This window comes from Plecotus auritus (assembly GCF_963455305.1).
Source record: "Plecotus auritus genome assembly, chromosome: 7".
Classification (NCBI taxonomy): domain Eukaryota; kingdom Metazoa; phylum Chordata; class Mammalia; order Chiroptera; family Vespertilionidae; genus Plecotus; species Plecotus auritus.
In genome coordinates, this window is record NC_137774.1 from 61527089 (window position 1) to 61548011 (window position 20923).

The 20923-nt window shown below is 48.2% G+C and overlaps 1 protein-coding gene across 3 annotated transcripts in view; it reads left to right on the forward strand.

Annotated features, from left to right (window-relative positions):
* The first annotated feature begins 4326 nt into the window (after positions 1-4326).
* Positions 4327-20923, forward strand: part of POLR3E (RNA polymerase III subunit E) — a 36319-nt gene continuing 19722 nt past the window's right edge. Inside the window, exons 1-3 of one of the 3 annotated variants that reach the window (XM_080679038.1) lie at positions 4327-4459; positions 16049-16203; positions 17504-17554. In XM_080679038.1, the coding sequence (XP_080535164.1) occupies positions 16087-16203; positions 17504-17554 (168 nt within the window). In that variant the 5' untranslated portion in view covers positions 4327-4459; positions 16049-16086. The remainder of the gene's footprint in view (positions 4460-16048; positions 16204-17503; positions 17555-20923) is intronic. The other 2 variants (XM_080679039.1, XM_080679040.1) reach the window with 2 other exon arrangements.

A 20923-nucleotide genomic window follows, 5' to 3' on the forward strand; every position in this document is an offset into this window, starting at 1 on the left:
CCACCCCTCCCCGCACAAGGTGACCACTCTTTCGGTCTTTATCTTGGTAAAGCATTATATAGGACAAGAGAATGATTAAATAAAAAGGACAAGAAAAGAATGTCCAGTTTAAGCTCATTATGCTCTGACAGATAACAGTCATATGGGTGGCTAGAGAACTAGTTTCCCAGTACAAATCTCAACGCTATTAAATTTCATAAGAAAAATGCTTAAGCATTTTTTTCCCAGTACAAATCTCAATGCTATTAAATTTCATAAGAAAAACGCTTAAGCATTTTATCAGGCATGTTCATTTCTTTCCAGAAGGAGATTCATGTAGTAAGATTTGGCCTCAGACCAGGTCTGGGGTGATTTTCCTTTTACAGAGACAAGAGAATTAAGAATGGAGGGGATCCAGGACTGAGCCCCTGTGCCCACCCTCACTGCCCACAGCTGAGGGCTTATGATATGGAGACACTCTTTACTTGACACTCCTAGATTGGGGTCGGGGTCAAGTGGTCAGTGTTTGATCTGTGGTGCTTCCTCTCCCCCTCCTCCACCTCTCCCAGGGGCAGAGAAGTGGACACACCAAGGGATAGTAGGGTTTTAGCCCGTCCCTCCTCCCCTCTGCCTAAAGCTGCTGGGAGCCTGTGGGTCCAGGAGTTCTGATGCAACTTTCTGCTTCTCCTGCTCATTCGCTTCTCATCTGAGTGTCACCAGACAGCTGTGTGAAAGAACAAAGTTCAGTGATTTTGAGCATTTTTTTTATGTGTCTCTTGGCCATCTGTATGTCCACTTTGGAGAAGTGTCTATTTAGGTCCTTTGCTCATTTTTAAATTGGATTGTTTGTCTTCCAATTAAAGTTGAGCCCCATTACACAGCTGTCTGGTAATGATGGAGCTTGTAAGGCTGTAAGAAAGTCCTTGTTAAGTATCCCATTCGGAATGTATTAGTAGGGACAGACCTGAATTGCTCTAAAATATTCTGGCAGAAATATCTCTAGTGTCAAGGGGTCATTGGTTAGAGTTGACAGCTACCAGGTAGCTCTAGCTGCAGCATCAAAGAGGAATTTATTACAATGATAAAGGGATGTCTGCAAGAATGTGAATCCCTCTGAGCCCTGGGAAGGGTCATGAGCTGGGAGCCAGACCATTTGATTTCTCTGACTTTGATCTTTTTATTTTATCAACTTCTTTTTCCATGCACTGGCTTTCTCTCCTTCTCCAATCCCTCTCACAGACTGTGGCCACCCCAAATCCCCCTTTCTCCCTTGTTCCAGTCAGTCTCAGAGACTAATTCCAACAAAACAGTCAAATTAACAAATCAGGAATTTATGGTGTCTCAGTTCAGATTCTCAAAAGGGCATCTGATTGGTGAAACCTGAGTTCTCTCTCTCCCCCAGGGCCATGGTGTGGAGGCAGGAATGCACCCACCCTCCTGGCTGGTTAGGAATTCCTAGAAAATGGGATTAGGCAGAGACTCCAGCAATTGTTTTTCACTATTGAAAATTGATATTTCCTTTTAGAAAACCCAGCATAAAACTCACAAACAAATACAGTCCTTTGGGTACTAAAACACCATGACTAGATCAATGCTTCTATTGATATCAAGGACCAGTCCTCATTTAGCTTTAACCACCCCCGCCTCTCTCTCCCCCCCATGCCTGGCAGGTATCCCCAATACATGGCTGCTTCTGTACTTAAAAAAATTCCTTTAAAAGCAACAAACTCTCCTAGTACAGTGAAATCTTTGCATATCAACTTATGTAAAGGTTAATGGAGAAATAAAATAGCTCAAAGAGGAACTGAAGAGAAGGAGAAATAATGGAATGCCCAAATGTTTGGGTGTGTGCCAACTGGATATTAACCAGAAACTTGAATATAACACCTTCTCATTCTTTTTTTTATTATTTTATTTTTCTTGCATATAACAGCTGACTATAAACAACTTAAATGTCCATTTTCATGGCATGGAATAGGATCTATATGTATCATAATAGACCTCAAAAACATAATGTTGGAGTAGAAAAACAAGATGCAGGATGACATTGGTGCAATATGGTAATATTTATATTAAGGAAAAACATATAAAAGACCATACTATACATTGTTCATGGGTATATACACAAATATATATATATGGAAGTACAGGAAATGGATTGGAAGGATATAAAATTCATGATAATAGTTATAACCAGGGGAGGGTGCTGGGGAAGGGGTCTTTTTATTTGTAATGGTCTAAGATAATTTTTAAAAAAATATATTTTATTGATTTTTCATAGAGAGGAAGGAAGGGAGAGGGATAGAGAGTAAGTCACTAATTATCCGAGAGATGCAAATCAAAACGACAATGCCATACCATCTCACACCTGTCAGAATGGCTATCATTAACAAATCAACAAACGACAAGTGTTGGCGAGGATGCGGAGAAAAATGAACCCTCGTGCACTGCTGGTGGGAATGCAGACTGGTGCAGCCACTGTGGAGACAGTATGGAGTTTCCTCAAAAAACTGAAAATGGAACTCCCATTTGACCCGGTAATCCCACTCCTAGGAATATATTCTAGGAAACTAGAAACACCAATCAGAAAGGATATATGCACCCCTATGTTCATAGCAGCACAATTTACAATAGCTAAGATTTGGAAACAGCCTAGGTGCCCGTCAGCAGATGACTGGATCAGAAAACTGTGGTACATCTACACAATGGAATACTATGCTGCCATAAAAAGAAGGAATTATTACCATTTGTAGGCACCTGGATGGAATTAGAGAACATTATGCTAAGTGAAATAAGCCAGTCAATGAAAGAAAAATACCACATGATCTCACTCATTTGGGGATAATGAAAAACATTATAAACTGATGAACAAAAAGATAGATACAGAGGCAGTAAGCATCAAACAGACTGTCAAATTACAGTGGGAAGGTTAGGGAGAGGTGGGGGAAATAAGAGATCAACTGAAGGACTTATATGCATGTATATAAGAGTAACCAACGGATGCAAAACATTGGGGGGTGAGGGCATGTATGGGAGTGGGGTGGGGGGGCAATGGTAAGATATGTACACATATAATACCTTAATAAAAAAATTAAAAAAAAATATCATTCAGACATTAAAAAATCGATGAGAGAAAGACATCGATCAGCTGCCTCCTGCACACCCCCCACTGGGGATGTGCCCACAACCAAGATACATGCCCTTGATTGGAATCGAACCTGGGACCCCTCAGTCCCCAGGCTGATGTTCTAGCCACTGAGCCAAACCGGTTAGGGCTAAGATAATTTTTAATGGAGTTTTAAAAGGACAACATATTCATACCATTCCCTATGTCACTTTTAATAAAGAGTACAGTATAGAAAAATAATTGGTGGTGAGAATATGGATGATTATTTTTTCTTTGTATTTTTTTCTGTATTTTAAATAACTATATACATCAACATGGATAGGCATATTAAAATAATAGAAGGGTGACAAACTAGTTAATTGCAGATAATAGTATGAAAATATTTATGTAAAAACCCATACTCAATAAAATCAAAACATTCATTTTCTACAGATACATCCGTATTCCAAATTCACAGCAAAAGATACAAAATGGCATATAAGCTGATAATAAAGGTTACTTCTGCGGAAGGGCATAGGATGGGGGCCCAAAGTTTTAATAATTTGCAATAATTCACGCATTAATTGTGCCAGACCTTTTGAGCCCCTGGGAGTTTGAGGGGGAGGAGGCCGGTTGCTGCCGGAATTTATCATTCCTCCTGAGATTCCTCCCCGAGTCTGGGTTAGCCTAAGGGCTCCTGGTTAAACGTCCCACTCAGAACACAGATTCTTAAACTGCTTTACACTCTAAAACCCGTTTGGAACAAGTCTGGGTTTAAATATCTGAGCAAATATTTTAACTACATGGCATATTCCCAGAACTGGAATTTCTGGATCATATGGTAATTATATTTTTAATGTTTGAGGAATGTCATATTGTTTTCCACAGTTTTTCTAAATATTTTACGATCAGATAAAATATACATTATAGTGAAATTGTATTGGACTTTCTTATAAATGTATTAAGTAGCTCTTTGGAAAGAGGGGACGGTGTCTGGGTAGCGTGGCCGAGCGGTCTAAGGCGCTGGATTAAGGCTCCAGTCTCTTCGGGGGCGTGGGTTCGAATCCCACCGCTGCCAACATAGTACCTTTTGTCCCTCCTCACAGGACTGTTTTGCGGGTGCTAATGCGCCCCCTGCCGTCAGGCGTAGCTGGAGGCCCAGTGAATGCGGCGACGAGGAGGCGGGCCCAAGCGCGCCGGCGCGAGGCATTGTGGGTAAAAGGAAGTGCGAGGCCCGGCCCCGCTCCCCCCACGTGTCCGCCAGAGTTTCTCCAGCAACAACATGGCCGCTGCCTGAGCGGAGAGCCCGGCGCCGCCACTCTGTAGACCTCGGGAACCTGGGCCGCTGCCGCCGCCCGTGCGGCTTTCGTAGAGGTAAGTGCTGAGGGGCCAGCGCCCGCGCGTGAGCTGCTCTCGCGGCGTGGCCCGGCCTGGGCCCCTGAGGAGCCGGGAGGCCGCGCTGCGCCCAAGGGCTGGTGCCGCCGGGTCCCTGGCGGGAGGACGCAGCCTGCTTCGGGGGGACCCAGCCGGCCGCGCTCTCCGACCTCCGCCCGAGAGTCAGGAGGCCGCGGCCGCCGGCGGTGACTCAGGGTCCAGCCGCCTTGCCACGTCCTTCCGAGCCTCCTACCGGAGCATCTGTCCGGAGGCAGCCGGAGTCCCATTGGCGTGGCGGTGGCTGCGTGGGGGCCTGACCGCCGTGAGTGAGGCGAAACCCATTGGGCCGAGCGGCTCGGGACCGCGGCCCTCCCGGATGGCAGGGGGAGGGTACCGGTCTGCCTGCCTCGAGCCGACCCACCCTGCGCGCTCGGCCCGGCTTCTGCGCTTTCTCGGGCCGTCGCTCGGCGTTCATTGGGAGCCCGCAGTGTGCGGCCAGTCCCTGACCGGCCGGTCGGAGGCGGTGTCATTGAGCACGTCGCCTAAACCTCTAAGTATAGACGGCCCTCCTGTAATGTTTGCTCCTGAGTCGGGGTGCGGGGGGCAGAAAGCGAGGTGTCAGCAGTGGCTCGAGTTCTTCATTTGTGGAATGGGCTCCTAGACCTCTCCTACCTCCTGGGGGTGTGGTGAGGGCCGAGTAGGGAAGACCCGGGAGGGCAGTCCCTCAGGCTTGTGATGCGTTGCTATGTCTCAGATCCTCTTACGATGGAAGAAAACATTGCCAAGTAGACAGACATTCCCCAGCTTACAGTACTTAGTACTCAGCGCGGTCCTTCGGAAGTCTGTACTCATTATCACCGTTTCGGAGATGAAAAGAGTGGAGGGCACCAACCCCTCGCAGTTCCCAGCAGGCCGCGGAGTTGAGCTGCAAATGTGGGGTTTGAACCTGCGTGGTTCTGCTCTGGAGTCCAGGCCCTTGCCCACTGTACCATACTGCCTTCTCTTAAAGAGGGAGCGGAGTAGTACATAAGAATGAGAATAAGGCTCTTTGACATCAGCTAGACGCAGGTTTTTGTACTGGCTGCCATTCCCCAGCGCTGTGACCTTGGCAAGTTATTCACTCTCTCAGCCTCAGTTTCCTCATTTCCTATTTGGAGATGATAAATCTTGACTTATTGAGGAAATGAAATGAGAATAAATGTGAAGTCCTTAGAGAAGGGACTGATGCTCATTTAGGGCTAATTCTTTAAAAAAAATTTTTTTGATTGAGTGGTATTAGAGAAGGGGCAGGAAGAGAGGGAGAGAAAGAAAAAAGCGTGGATTTGTTGTTCCACTTATTCGTGCATTCATTGGTTGATTCTTGTATGTGACCTGGTGTATCAGGACCAGGCTCTAACCAGCTGAGATCAGCTACCTGGCCAGGGCCTTCGTTCTTGTCCCCTAGGGCCTAGGCCAACTCTGCCTTTCACAGTGGAAACCAGTGACTCAGAAAAGGGAGATGCCTTGTTTTGGGGGTGTAGAGCCAACTAAAAGCCAGGCCTTGGGACTTGCCCCGGGGCTCTTTCCCCTTCACTCCATTGTCTTTTGCCCTCTCAGACCTCTCTCACTCCCTTCAGCAGCTGGAGAGCTTTTGAAATTGCTTCTGCTTTTCTGATAGGCTGACAAGTTAGATTCCTGGGTGCAGCATAGGTACACCCAACTTTGGCCTTCAGGTACCTCCTCTGCTCTGGACTCCCTCTTAGCTGCACCTGGTGTCCCTGTCCCTTTTCATTTGTTGAGCCTCTCACTGTTGGGGGAAGTTTCCTGTGCCCAAGGCCGTGGAGCCACTGCCACAGTATGCTTCCCTGTTGAGGCCCCTGTGGTCACTGCTGATGTGGCACAGCTTGGCTTTTCCGGTGGCTGGAAGCCTGCTCCCTCCTGGGTCACAGCCCCTGTCTGTTCTCATGTGTGCATGAGGCCCAAACCATGAGTCCCGCCCTCTGGCTGGCGCCGAGTTGGGCTCACTGGGTTGAGGTTTTATGACCACCTGATTTCATATACTCATTCACTCATTTATTCTTTGTATTATATTGTGCATACTTCATGCCAGGCACTGTTCTAGAAAAAGAGAGAGAGAGAGAGAGAGAGAGAGAGAGAGAAAATAATCCCATTCACAACTTGATTAAATAAATGTAATTATCTTCACTTGCTGGTTGAAGCACTGAGAGGCCCTGATGGAGCTTATATTCTAAAGCAGGGGTCCTCAAACTACGGCCTGCGAGCCACATGCGGCCCGCCGAGGACATTTATCCAGCCCGTCGGGTGCCGCTGCCTGTCCTGCTTAGCAGCCAACTCGTCCCGGGCCCGCAGTGCGCATAGTAATTTGTTCATAGTTTTTTTTTAAAACTATAGTCCGGCCCTCCAATGGTCTGAGGGACAGTGAACTGGCCCCCTGTTTAAAAAGTTTGAGGACCCCTGCCTAGTGTAAAAGATAGACAACACATAAGTAAGTAGACTAGGTAGTTCCAGGTTGTGAGAAGAACCACAAAGGAAATAGAACAGGGAGATGTGGTAGTGACTGGGAAGGGATTTGGGGTGGGGATGCTTTAAGATGGGGTGGTCAGAGAACCTGGCTTCTTCTGGAAGAGGTGGTGGTGATATCTAATGAGAAGGAGCCAGGCCTGAAAAGGCCCAGGGAACATATGATGTGCAAAGGTCCTGAGGCAGGCTGGGGCTTGCAGGTCAGCGAGTGGATGATGAAAGGCAGGGGCAAGATCATGTAGGGGCTTAGGGCCATGGACGGGAGTTTGGATTTTGTTCTATGTGACAGTTAAGGGTTGTCAGCAGTAGGATGATGTGATTTACTTACTTACAAGGACAACTCTGGCTGTTTCTAGGAGAATTGGAGGTAGGAAGGAGGGGCTACAGGAAAACTTGCTGAAGCAGGACTTTTCAAATTGCAGGTCAAGACTAAATATTAGAGGGATGTAAAATCAACTTGGGATATTAACCAGCATTTTTTTAAATTTTGCTTTTTTTTTTTAATATATTTTATTGATATTTCACAGAGAGGAAGGGAGAGGGATAGAGAGCTAGAAACATCGATGAGAGAGAAACATCGATCAGCTGCCTCCTGCACACCTCCCACTGAGGATGTGCTCGCAACCAAGGTACGTGCCCTTGACCGGAATCGAACCCGGGACCTTTCAGTCCGCAGGCCGAAGCTCTATCCACTGAGCCAAACCGGTTTTGGCTGCTTTTTTGTTTGTTAATCCTCACCAGAGGATTTTTCTTCATTGATTTTTAGAGATAAGGAGGAAGGGAGAAAGAAACATCGATGTGAGAGAGACACATTGATTGGTTGCCTCCACACTTGCCCTGGCCAGGCTGGTGATCGAACCTGCCATTGACAGAGAATCTAACCGAGATGATTGGATACTGGGGCCGATACTCTGACAGCTGAGCCACACCAGCCAGCATTTTTCATTTTATTTTACATTTTAAAATATATTTTATTGATTTTTTTACAGAGAGGAAGGGAGAAGGATAGAGAGTTAGAAACATCGATCAGCTGCCTCCTGCACACCCCCTACTGGGGATGTGCCCGCAACCAAGGTACATGCCCTTGACCGGGATCGAACCTGGGACCCTTCAGTCTGCAGGCCGATGCTCTATCCACTGAGCAAAATCGGTTAGGGCCATTTTTCATTTTAATGAGCGAGGGTGGAGAGCATCTCTGCCTCACATAGCGTAGCCAGGGGTCCTCAAACTTTTTAAACAGGGGGCCAGTTCACTATCCCTCAGACCGTTGGAGGGCCAGACTATAGTTTAAAAAAAAAACTATGAACAAATTCCTATGCGCACTGCGGGCCCGGGACGAGTTGGCTGCTAAGCAGGACAGGCAGCGGCACCCGGCAGGCCGGATAAATGTCCTCGGCAGGCCGCATGTGGCCCGCGGGCCGTAGTTTGAGGACGCCTGGCCGTAGACAGTTATGGTTGTGAAACCTTGTTTTTATGTGATTGTATCTTCTGGGTCGTTTATATGAAATGGATTCCTTTTTTTTTTTTAATTCTTGTTGAAAGTTTTACATATGTCTCCTTTTCCCCCCATTGACCTCTCCCCACCCGCTCCTGCCCCCCAGCACATGGCCCTACCCCATTATTGTCTGTGTCCTTTGGTCATGCTCATATGCATGGACACAAGTCCTTTGGTTGATCTCTAAACACCCCCCCCCCCCGCCCCAATTGGATTTCTTACTGTGGGTCTTAGGCTGAAAACTGAAAGCCACTGAGTTGGATGGGATGGTGGTAAAGGGAGGTGAAACCCCTGTTTTTCTTTTTAATCCTCACCTGAGGATATTTTTCCATTGATTTTTAGAGAGAGGGAACAACAGAGAAATATCACTGTGAGAGAAACACATTTATTGGTTGCCTCCTGCATGAGCCCTGAACAGGACCCGGGCTGGGGAGCCTGCAACCAAGGTACGTGCCCTTGACCAAATTCGAACCCGGAACCCTTTGGTCTGCAGGCCAACACTATCCACTGAGCCAAACCAGCGAGGGCGAAAAGCCCTGTTTTGATCCAATCAGATGTCCTAGCTGGAGGGAGGAGCTCCCCCGTGGCTAGGGAGAGGTCAGCAGAGCCCAGCAATGGTGGAGAAAGCCTGTGATTGGGAATGATTGCTTCTTGAGAACTGCCCAGGCCACACCTAGGAGTCCCCGGTTTCTCAGTTGCCCACAGAGCCAGCCGAAGAGAAAGTAGATACTTGACATCCGTGGCACTTGGCAGCCAGTGCAGACAAGTGGGGTCTTTGGTTCTCCCCTCCATTGCCCTCTGGGTCTTAGAAGGCACCTAAAGCTATGGATTAGGGGCTTCTGGTTTTCACTCTGTCTTCCTTCTCCTAATTTGTCACAATGGCCTGTTTCCCTCTCGCCTGGCTTTTTACCCCTACCAAGATCATCCTCTACTCAGAAGCTCTTGGTAGCTCCTTATTAAATAACATCCCTGTCATTCGTTTTTTCAGACAACAAATATTTGTGGAGTGCCCTTGACCAGAATCTAACCCACGACCCTTCAGTCTGTGGGGCTGACTCTGTATCCATGAGCCAAGCCAGCTAGAGCTGTATCTTTATATATATGTTTTTAATTTTTTTATTGATTTCAGAGAGGAGGGGAGAGGGAGAGAGAGATAGGAACATCAATGATGAGAGAAAAATCATTGATTGGCTGCCTCCTGCACACCCCCCAGTGGGGATCAAGCCCAAAACCCAGGCTTGTGCCCTTGACCGGAATCGAACCTGGGACCCTTCAGTCCACAGGCAGGCGCTCTATCCACCGAGCCAAACTGGCTAGGGCCTGGCTGGGCTTTAATATATTTTTTATTGAATTGAGAAAGGAAGGGACAGAGAGAAACATCAGTGGTGAAAGGGAATCATTGATTAGCCGCCTCCAGCTCACCCCCTAGAGGGGAGCGAGGCTGCAACCTGGGCATGTGCCCTGACCGGGAATCAAACCGTGACCTCCTGGTTCATAGGGCGACACTCAGCCACTGAGCTACACTGGCCGGGTGCACATATCTTTTTGTATTAGTGTTCGAATTTCTTTGGATAAAATACACAGAAGGTGGGATTGCTGAGTTCTGAGTCATATGGTAATTCTATTTTTTAGGGTAAAGGGCCTCCAAACTGTTCTCCATATAGTGGCTGTGCCAATTTGCAGTGCCATCAACAGTGCATGAGGGTTCCCTTTTCTCCATATCCTGGCCAACACTCAGTTGCTGATTTATTTATTTTATTGATTTTTTTTTTACAGAGAGGAAAGGAGAGGGATAGAGAGTTAGAAATATTGATGAGAGAGAAACATCGGTCGGCTGCCTCCTGCACACTCCCTACTGGGGATGTGCCCACAACCAAGCTACATGCCCTTGACCGGAATCGAACCTGGGACCCTTCAGTCCGCAGGCCAACGCTCTATCCACTGAGCCAAACCAGTCAAGGCAATTGCTGATTTATTGATAGCCATTCTAATTGGTCTGAGGTGCATTCTCATTGTGGTTTTAATTTGCATTTCTCTGATAATTAGTCACATTGAGTATCCTTTCATAAGTCTGTTGGCTATTTGTATGTCCTCTTTGGAGAAATGTCTATTCAGGTACTCTGCCCATATTTTTATTCGGATTGTTTGTCTAAATCTAGATGTTTGTTTTTCATTTTTTTAAATCTTTATTGTTGAAAGTAATACATACTGTGTCCCTCTTTCTCCCCCCATTGACCTCTTCTAGCCTGCTCCTGCCGCCCATCCTGTTTGTTTTTTGGTATTAAATTTGTATGAGTTCTTTTTCTTTTTTTTTTTTACACCAACTGTTTTTATTACTGAGTTTCGAAACCTTTCACGAGATGATAAAAAAAAAAAAAAAGAAAGAAAGAAAAAAACAACAAGTTGACAACCATAGCTGATGTAATTCCCCATTGTTCCCAGTCAGCTCCAAACCCACTGTGTGCAAAGCCCACTCCCATGCACCTAAACAAGACGCAGGCTCGGAAATTCTTTTTTACAACATGAATTTTATCCATGGCTTTAGTCTTTTCTTGTTCTTTTTAAAAATATATTTTTATTGATTTCTGAGAGGAAAGGAGAGGGCTAGATAGAAACATCAGTGATGAGAGATAATTATTGATTGGCTGCCTCCTGCACACGCCCTACTGGCGGCGGGGGAGGGGTGGTGGTGGGGGAATGAGCTCACAACCCTGGGCATGTGCCCTTGGCCGGAATCGAACCTGGGACCCTTTATCTATAGGCTGACACTCTATCCACTGAGCCACACCAGCTAGGGCAGGCTTGGAAATTCTTTATTCTAGTTGTAGTAGCTTTTGATTCAGGTGCAGCCCAGCTCCAGGACAGACTGTACACAGACTTTACAACGTGGGCTTTGAGTTACAAATACGGAACAAAAATCTACACCAAACTGATAGAAACTGAGCACAGACCCAGGGCGGAGCCTGGGAACTTGTGTGTCAGTCTTGCCTCCTAAAGTGCTCTCTTATGTACAGACCAGTCAGAAGAAGATGCAGAGCTCTGTGGTTAGTTTAAATTATACACTCTATAGATTGTATGAGTTCTTTATGTTTTGGATTAACCTCTTATTGGATGTATCATTGGCAAATGTCTTTTTCCATTGGGTAAGTTGTTTTTTTTTGTTTCATTGATGGTTTCCTTTACCGTGCAAAAATTTTTTAGTTCAATGTAATTTCATTTGTTTACTTTTTCTTTTGTTTCCTTTGTCTGAAGAGGCATAGCCAAAAAAATATTACTAAGAGTGATGTCCAACAGTTTACTGCCTATGTTTTCTTCTAGTTTTATGGGTTTCAGGTCTTACATTTAAGTCTTCAATTCATTTTGAGTGTATTCTTACATATGGTGTACAAAGGTAGTCCAGTTTCATTCTTTTGCATGTGTCTGTTTAATTTTCCCAACACCATTTTTTTTACAATTTTTTTTTTAATTTTTTAAAAAAATATATTTTATTGATTTTTTACAGAGAGAAAGGGAGAGGGATAGAGAGTCAGAAACATCGATGAGAGAGAAACATTGATCAGCTGCCTCCTGCACACCCCCCACTGGGGATGTGCCCGCAACCAAGGCACATGCCCTTGACCGGAATCGAACCTGGGACCCTTCAGTCCTCAGGCCGACGCTCTATCCACTGAGCCAAACCAGTCAGGGCCCAACACCATTTATTGAAGAATCTGTCTTTATCTCATTGTATATTCTTGCCTCCTGAGTCATAGATTACTTGACCACATAGACATGGGTTTATTTCTGGGGTCTCTGTTCTATTCCATTGATCTGTGTGTCTCTTTTTATGGCAGTCTATGCTGTTTTGATTACTGTAGCCTTGTAGTATAGTTTGATATCAGGTGGCATGATCCCTCCAAATTTGTTCTTTCTCAAGATTGCTACGTTTATGTTTTGGTCATTATTTTTTAGCTTCTATTGTGCGTTTCTCTTAATTTACTGTTGTAATTACACATGATTGTACTGCTTTTGTCTTTTAATCTTTGTACTAGATTTATAGTTGGTTGAACCACTGATTTTACTATGTGTTTGCCTTTGTCAGTGGGCATTTTTTCTATATATTTTTTCTTATATTTTTTATCTTTATCTTTTCTACTTAAAGAAGTTCCTTTAACATTTCTGGTGTTACTGGTTTAATGGTGATGAACTTCTTCAGTTTTTTCTTATCGGGGAAGCTCTTTATCTGTCTTTTGATTCTAGCCTTGCTGGGTAGAGTAATCTTGGTTGTAGGTCTTTGCTTTTCATCACTTTGAATATTTCATGCCACTCCCTTCTGGCCTGAGATGTTTCTGTTTAGAAATCAGCTGACAGTTTTATGGGAGTTCCTTAACTGCTTTTCTCTTTCTGCTTTTAAGATTTTCTCCTTGTTTTTAACCTTTGGTATTTTAATTATGATGTATCCTGATGTGGACCTAATTGGGTTCATCTTGTTTGAGTTTCTGTGCTTCCTGGGCTTGTATGTCTGTTTCTTTGCCAGGTTAGGGGAGTTTTCTGTCATTATTTGTTCAATCTCTCTCTCTCTCTCTCTCTCTCTCTCTCTCTCTCTCTCTCTCTCTCGGAGCAGTATGTGAATTTTGTTTCTCTTGACGTGGTCCCTTAAACAATTCTCATTTTTTAAAAAATTCTTTTTTTTCTTTTTGCTGTTTTAATCAGTGTATTCTACTACTTTGTCTTTCAAAGATATTTGATTTGATTCTCTACTTCATCTAATCTACTGTTGGTTCCTTCAAGTGTATTCTTTATTTCTAATACTGTATTCTTCAATTTGAACTGTTTTTTTGTTTTTGTTTTTTTAATGTAGGAGAAATATACCACTACTTAACCTCTACTGTAAGGTTGGCAGTCCTGAGAAGTTTTTTTAATGTAGCATGTTATGGATGTTTTTCTGCTCCCAAAGGAATGAGGAGCAGACATATTTCCACATGAAATGTGACGTTTTTAAAAAATGTTTTCTATCTCTTTGTATAAGTTCTCCCTGAGTTCACCTACTCTTTCACTAAGTTCATTGAGCTTCCTTATGCCCAGGGTTTTGAACTCTGCCTCTAGTACAGGGGTGGGCAAACTTTTTGACTTGAGGGCCACAATGGGTTCTTAAACTGGACCGGAGGGCCGGAACAAAAGCATGGATGGAGTGTTTGTGTGAAATAATATAAATTCAGAGTAAAGGAGCAGAGGGGAGAGCAAGAGAACCCTCCGCTCTTTCGGCTCCGCAGGCCAGATAGAACAGCCGAACGGGCTGGATTCGGCCCGCGGGCCGTAGTTTGCCCACGGCTGCTCTGGTATATTGCTTGTCTCCATTTTGTTTAGTTTTTTTTCTGGACTTCAATTCTTTAATTTTGGACATGTTTCTTTGTTGCCTTATTTTGACTGCCTCTCTGAGTTTGTTTTTATTTCTGTGACGTATTTTTAGATCTGTGCCATCTCCTAGCCTTGGTAGAGTGGCCTTATGCAGTAGGTGTCCTGTGGGGCCCAGTGGTACAGTCTTCCTGCTCTGGTGTTTCAGGGGTCCCTTGTGTAGATGTGTGTGCTCTCCTGTTGTAGTTGAGCCTTGATTGCTGCTGGCCTGTCTGTGGGTAGGATTGACCCTTAGGCTGACTGGCTCTTAAGGCTAGCTGTGACTTGAGTGAGCAAGCTGTTTTTCAGGGGTTGACCTCACAGAATGGGGTTTGCTTTAGCAAGGCTCTGGTGTGCACTGAGTTCGCCCTTCGAGTGTGTTGTTTGTGGAGCTAATTAGTGCTCTGCTACTGGCCACTGGGTTTGTTGGTTCTGGGGCCTCTTAGGAGGGGCTGTGGTGTAGGCCAAGGTACCGTTTGTGACTGGCTTGGGGTCCCTTAGTAGCAGCTACAAAGTGATCTGCATTTGGTCACCACCTGTGCTGGGTTTGGTGTACTTGGGAGAGGCTATGCCGAGAGCCCAGACTGGCTGCCACTAGTGCCTGGTGTGGGTGCTTTGGTGGGCACCTTGATGTGAGCTGAGGCCAGCTGCCACCGGTGCTGCTCCGTGGCCATTTAGTTGAAGCTACATTCCAAGTCAGTTACTGGCTGTAGCTTATGCCAGGTTTGGGCCACCTGATGGGAGTTACAGTGCAAATTGAGACCAATTGCTGCTTGTGCTGGGCATGAGCACAAGGCCAGCTGCTGCTTGTTTGAGGTTTATGGACCTTTGAGAAAACGTAGGAAAGTCCTCAGCGTGAGCGAAAGCAGGTTGCTTATGTGGAGGAGCCGCTGAACGTGGCTCTGGCTGGATGAGTGTGCTGAGTGGGACAGGGTCTCAGGGAATCACCTCCATGGGGTGAAAGGTGTTAGCAGGTTAATGGAGAGCTCAGATTGAGCACACCCCTGTGTCACTGAGGATTCAGGTGGTAGCAGGGCTCAACAAAGGACCAGTGGCACCTGCCAGCACTTCTGTCCCAGAGAGAACTGCCCAGGCTCTGCCCCTTCAGGCCGAGCCCTGAAGCTAGTCAGTTCTGGTCCCTCTGTGTGTTCCTGGCCCTTCTCCAGCTGCTACCCACTGCTGAAGCCCAAAGCGCGTGTTTCTTGGTGAGTCTGTGCTCGACACTTGAAGAGGATGCCTGGGTTTCCAGCAGCCCTCAGTCTCACTGCCGGGGTCCCTGCTGATTTTCACAACCAGCTGTTGTGGGGGCTCCTCTTCCTGGCCCTGGCGCTGTGGCTGGGGGGCCTGGTGTGAGGTGGGGGTCTTGCACACAGGAGCTGTCGCCACATGTGGGTATGGGGCTAGTGCCAGGGGTGGGCAAACTTTTTGATTCGAGGGCCACAATGGGTTCTTAAACTGGACCGGAGGGCCGGAACAAAAGCATGGATGGAGTGTTTGTGTGAACTAATATAAATTCAAAGTAAAGGAGCGGAGGGGAGAGCAAGAGAACCGGATAGAACAGCCGGATCTGGCCTGGATCTGGCCTGCGGGCTGTAGTTTGCCCAAGGCTGGGCTAGTCTGTTTTGGTCTCCGCCCCTCCTACCAGGCTCTACATCATTTCTTTTGTATATCCTTATCCTTATCCTTAGTTATGGGAGTTCTGCTAAGCTAGCTTTCAGGTGGTTCTTAAATGGGGTTGTTCTGTCATTTAGTTGTAATTGTAATGTGGCTACGGAAGGAGGTGAGCATTACTGTTCCTTGCTTCGCTTGGACCAGAATTCTCTGAATCTTTTAAAACTTCCCCATGGTCCCAGTTAGTTCCCGAGTGCTGCAGTCATGGCTGTGGCTCAGCCAGCCATTCTGCCTGATGGCGAGTTCTCACTGTGGGTGGTCATCCTTCCCCACAGGTGCAGTTCCCACCCACCTGTCTGCACCCACCGTGTGGTGTCTCTCTCCTTTGGGTGCCGATGGATGGATTATAGAGTTGGCCATCCATTGTTGACTCCAGGGCACATGTAGAAAGAAGATCAACTTCTGTTTGTCTTGGGCTCCTCCCTCCCAGAGCAGCCATCTGCTACGGAATGGGCACAGTGGAGTGTCCACAGTGGAGTGTCGGCTGGACAGTGACTGACAGGCCAGGCCTCTTCCGCTCTCCCTTACAGGTTGAGTCTGAGGACCTCACGGCTGGCTCCCCCCTAGTATGGCCAATGAAGAGGATGACCCAGTCGTACAGGAGGTAACTGCTGTGCCCAGGCTGCAGGCAGGGGCTGGGTTTCTTCCGCCCATCCTCAAGCCAGACTGGGACCCTCCTTCCCAGGTACTTACCTGGCTGACTCCCTCACTCCTCCAGGTCTCTGCTGGCATCTCCTTGTCAGAGTGGCTTTCCTGACCACCCTGTGTTGTGTGGCCTTCTGCACACTGCCCCTCAACCCGAGCCCTCTAGCCCCTTACCTTGGCCTTGCCTTGCACTTGGCCACAATACTTAGCCCTAGACTTAACTCCTTCTGCTAGAATGGAAGCTTGGAGAAAGTAGAGTTTTATGGGTGTTTTTTTAAAATACATTTTTATTGGGAGGAATATTTTTATTAAATATAGAGAGGAAGGGAGAAAGAGAGAGAGATAGAAACATCAATGATAAGAGTCACTGATTGGCTGCCTCCTGCACACCCCACACTAGGGATCGAGCCCCCATCCCAGGCATGTGCCCTGACTGGAAATTGAACCATGACCTACTGGTTCACAGGTCAGTGCTCAACCACTGGGCCATGCCAGCTGGGCAAAAGCAAAAACAGTTTTCTGTTCACCGTGTCCCCAAAGCCAGGTTCAGGTCCTTGGACATAATAGATAGTCAGTGGCATTATTTGTTGAAGGAAGGAATGGGTCTGATATCTCCCCTTTACTTCACTCAGCAGTTATTTCCTGGATCCACCTGGGGCTGTGACAACAGGGCGCCTCGAGCAGGAGGGGCTCTGATGAGGCGGGGGTCTCAGGAGCAGACAGTGGGGTGGTAGTGTCAGTGCCTAGATCAGGACACACCCTAGAACTCTGGGCTCTTTGCACATGCTGTTCCTCCACCAAGAAGGCCCTTCACCATGCCTCCCCTGCGCCTGGTGGCCCTTCACTAGTCCTCGAGGCCTAGAGCTGGGAGAGGAGGTGCATGGTTCCTGTGAGGAGGTGGGAGCAGGCAGGCCATGGTGGGGCAGGAAGGTTAGTATTAAGAAGGAAGAAAGTTGGGCCAGGCAGTCTCCCAAGGGACTTGCAGGCCACCGCAGTGTGGACAGGGCGCTAGGCTGACCCAGGCTGGGTGGTGGAAGGCACCCTCCCCTGCTGCATCTGCATCAGAAAAGCATTGTATCTCCTCCAGGACTGTAGCCTCCTCCGGGCAGCCCCAGGGAAGACACACTTTATTGGATTATAGTGAACCTGGGTAGGGCCCCCTGGGAGCGGAGGGAGGGGCCAGGATGTGTCCTGACTGGAGACCTGGTTCCCTTTGGTTTTAGCAATAGCTGAACTCTCCCTCCAGCCCCAGACTGCCTTGGGGCCACTGCCCCTCACAACAGCGGGCAGGGCAGGCCCTGGGTCTGTCTCCTGGCTAAATCTTCTTCCCTTGTCCCCAGGTTGACGTGTACTTGGCTAAAAGTCTGGCGGAGAAGCTCTATCTGTTTCAGGTAATTGTGGGACCTGGAGTTAAAGAAGGAAAGCAGGTACTGGTGGGTGGTGGAAGTGCAGTGCGGGGAGGGGGCCAAGAACCCTGGGAGACCTCCGAGTGTGATAGGACGGCTCTCTGCGTTCTCATGGTGGGGTTAAATAGTCTCTCATTTCCAAGATGAGAAGGCAAGGCAGCCAAGAGGCAGAGCCATGGTCTGGCTAAAGCTCTGTTTCCACCTAGCTGCCAGCCCTTGGGCAAGTTCCTTAATTGCTGTGCCTCAGTTTTTCTATTTGCAAAATGGTGATAGTGTTAATTCCTGACTTGCAGCGTCCTCATGGGGATTAGAACGCTACCTGGTGCAGAGCTGGCACTGAGTTGACGGCCACCGGTATTACCGGGGCTCAAAGAGGGCCCTGCTGCAGCAGCTCAGTCCCACCTGCTGGAGCCCCTCCCTCCCGCTGTGCTGGAGGTTATGTGGCTCACAGCATTGAGTATGGACTGTGTGCTGACCTCACTTAAAACACTTAAACTCATTTTATCCCACAATAATCCTGTGGTGCTTATTGTTACTGTGATTTTATAACAGCTTTATTGAGATCTAATCTACACAACATATGATTCCCCCATTTAAGTGGATAAAGCAATCGATTTTAGTCTACTCATAGGACTGTGCAACCAGCACCACAATTTATTTTAGGATGTTTGCCCCCCTCCCCATTCCCACCTGCAGCCCTAGGGAACCATCAACCTATTTTATATATATATACTAGAGGCCTGGTGCACGAAATTCGTGCACAATCCAGGACTGCTGGCTCCCAACCGCTCGCTTGCCTGCCTGCCAGCCTGATCACCCCCTAACCACTCCCCTGCCTAACTGCTCCCCTGCCAGCCTGTTTGCCCCTAACTGCCCTCCCCTGCAGGCCTGGTCACCTCCCCTAACTGCTCTCCCCTGTAGGCCTGGGTCCCCCTAACTGCCCTTCCCTGCAGGCCTGGTCACCCCCAACTTCCCTCTGCCGGCCTGGTCACCCCTAACTGCCCTCCCCTGCAGGCTTGATCGCCCGCAACTGCCCTCCCTTGCAGGCCTGGTCCCTCCCAACTGCCCTCCCCTGCTGGCCATCTTGTGGCGGCCATCTTGTGTCCACATGGGGGCAGCCATCTTGTGTGTTGGAGTGATGGTCAATTTGCATATTACTCTTTTATTAGATAGGATAGAGGACTGGTGCATGGTGGGGGCCAGCTGGTTTGCCCTGAAGGGTGTCTCAGATCAGGGTGGGGGTTCCCTTGGGGCGTGGGGCGGCCTGGGCGAGGGGCCTGTGGTGGTTTGCAGGCCGGCCACGCCCCCCAGCGACCCAAGCGGAGGCCCTGGTATCTGGGATTTATTTATCTTCTATAATTGAAACTTTGTAGCCTTAAGTGGAGGCCAAGGCAGCCCAGGGCTGCGGAAGCTTGGCTTCCTCCATCGCCAGGGGCAACTTAAGCCTCCTGCGCTCTCCAGCTCCGTGGCTGCCACCATTTTTGTTGGGATTTATTTATCTTCTATAATTGAAACTTTGTAGCCTTGAGTGGAGGCCTGGGCTGGCCAGGGTGTGTGGAAAGCTTGGCTTCTTCCATTGCCAGGGAAATGCAAGCCTCCTGCTTGTTCCATGGCCGCAGCCATCTTGGTTGGGTTAATTTGCATACTCGCCCCTAATTGGCTTGTGGGCGTGGCTTGTGGGCATAGTGGAGTGGTTAATTTGCATATTCTTTTATTAGCTAGGACTAGAGGCCCGGTGCACGAAATTCGTGCACAGGGTGGGGGGGGGTCCCTCAGCCCAGCCTGCACCCTCTCCAATCCGGGACCCCTTGGGGGATGTCCAGCTGCCTCTCGCAGTCCGGGACTGCTGGCTCCTAACCGCTCGCCTGCCTACCTGATTGCCCCTAACCACCTCTGCCTGCCTGCCTGATCGTCCCTAACTGCTCCCCTGCTGGCCTGATCGCCCCTAATTGCCTCTGCCTCACCCAGCACCTGGGACCCAGGCTTCTCTCCCTCTGGCCAGCCGCAAGCATCCAGGACCCAGGCCGGCTTCGCCCAGGCCAGCCACAGCCGCAGGGGACTGTGAGCAGGCGGCTTCACTCAGGCCGCAGCCTCAGGCGCCCAGGACCATGGGGCGGGCAGCTTGTCCCTCTTCCGGGCCGCAGCCCCAGCTGCTGGTGCCCAGGACCCTGGGGCAGGTGGCTTGTTCCTCTCCCGTGCCCCAGCCTGGATGGTCCCATTCCTCTCTCACGAGCTCATTTGTGCCTGGCTGGTCCCCATTCCTCTCTCCCCAGTGTTGAGTGTTTGAGCTGTGAAGGCGTGAGGGCTTGATAACCATTTGCATATTAGCTCTTTATTATATAGGAGGATATATGTATATATATGTATGTGTATATACATATATATTTCATTGATTTCAGAGAGGAAGCGGGGAGAGGAGAGAGAGAGAGAGAGAGAGAGAGAGAGAGAGAGAGAGAGAGAGAGAGAGAGAAACATTGATGAGAATCATTGATTTGCTTTTTCCTGCACACCCCCTACTGGGGATCAAGCCCGCAACCCAGGCATGTGCCCTGACTGGGAATCCTGTGACCTCCTGGTTCATAGGTTGCTGCTCAACCACTGAGCCACACCAGCTGGTCTAACCTATTTTCTGCCTCTATGAGTTTGCCTGTCCTGGAATCACACAATATGTGGCCTTTTTCGTGTCTGGCTTTCACGGTTTAGCATGATGATTTTGAGGTTCACCAGCATATCGGTGCCTCATTTCTTTTTATGGAGGAATAACCCCACAGAATGGATCTATACGCAGCACGTTTTGTTTATCCGTGCATTAATTGGTGGCTATTTTGGGTCTTATGTGTAATGAACTCTACTGTGACCTTCTCGTGCAGGTGCTTCAGTGTGTTTTCATTGCTCTTGGGGGTATCCCTAGGAGTGGGCTTGCTGGGTCACATGGAAGCTCATCGTTTTGGGGACTAGCCAGACTGTTTTGTACCATTTTCATTCCTGACAATCAGGTTCTTATGTAAAGTATTTTCCCCCCATGTTGCATACGATAAAACAAGGCACAGGGAGGCTATTAACTTGCACCCGGGGCCTGCCTGGGGCGGGGCAGCAGCTGTGGCACTGCAAGCGTGTGCGGGATGAGGGTTGGCATATGTACCCCCAGGCTCTGCTTTTAACGGCTTTGGGGCTGAGCTCTCCCTTCAGAACCTGTGCTCTTCACCGCCGTTCTTTCCAGATGTGCTGGGCTCCAGGCCGTTCCTGGACCTACGCTTCAGCCCGCAGCCCAGGAAGCAGAGAAGGGTCACTTTACTGGTGCTGGAGCGGGCTTTAGGAAGCGTCATTTCCTTGGCTAGATTGCCATCCTGACGT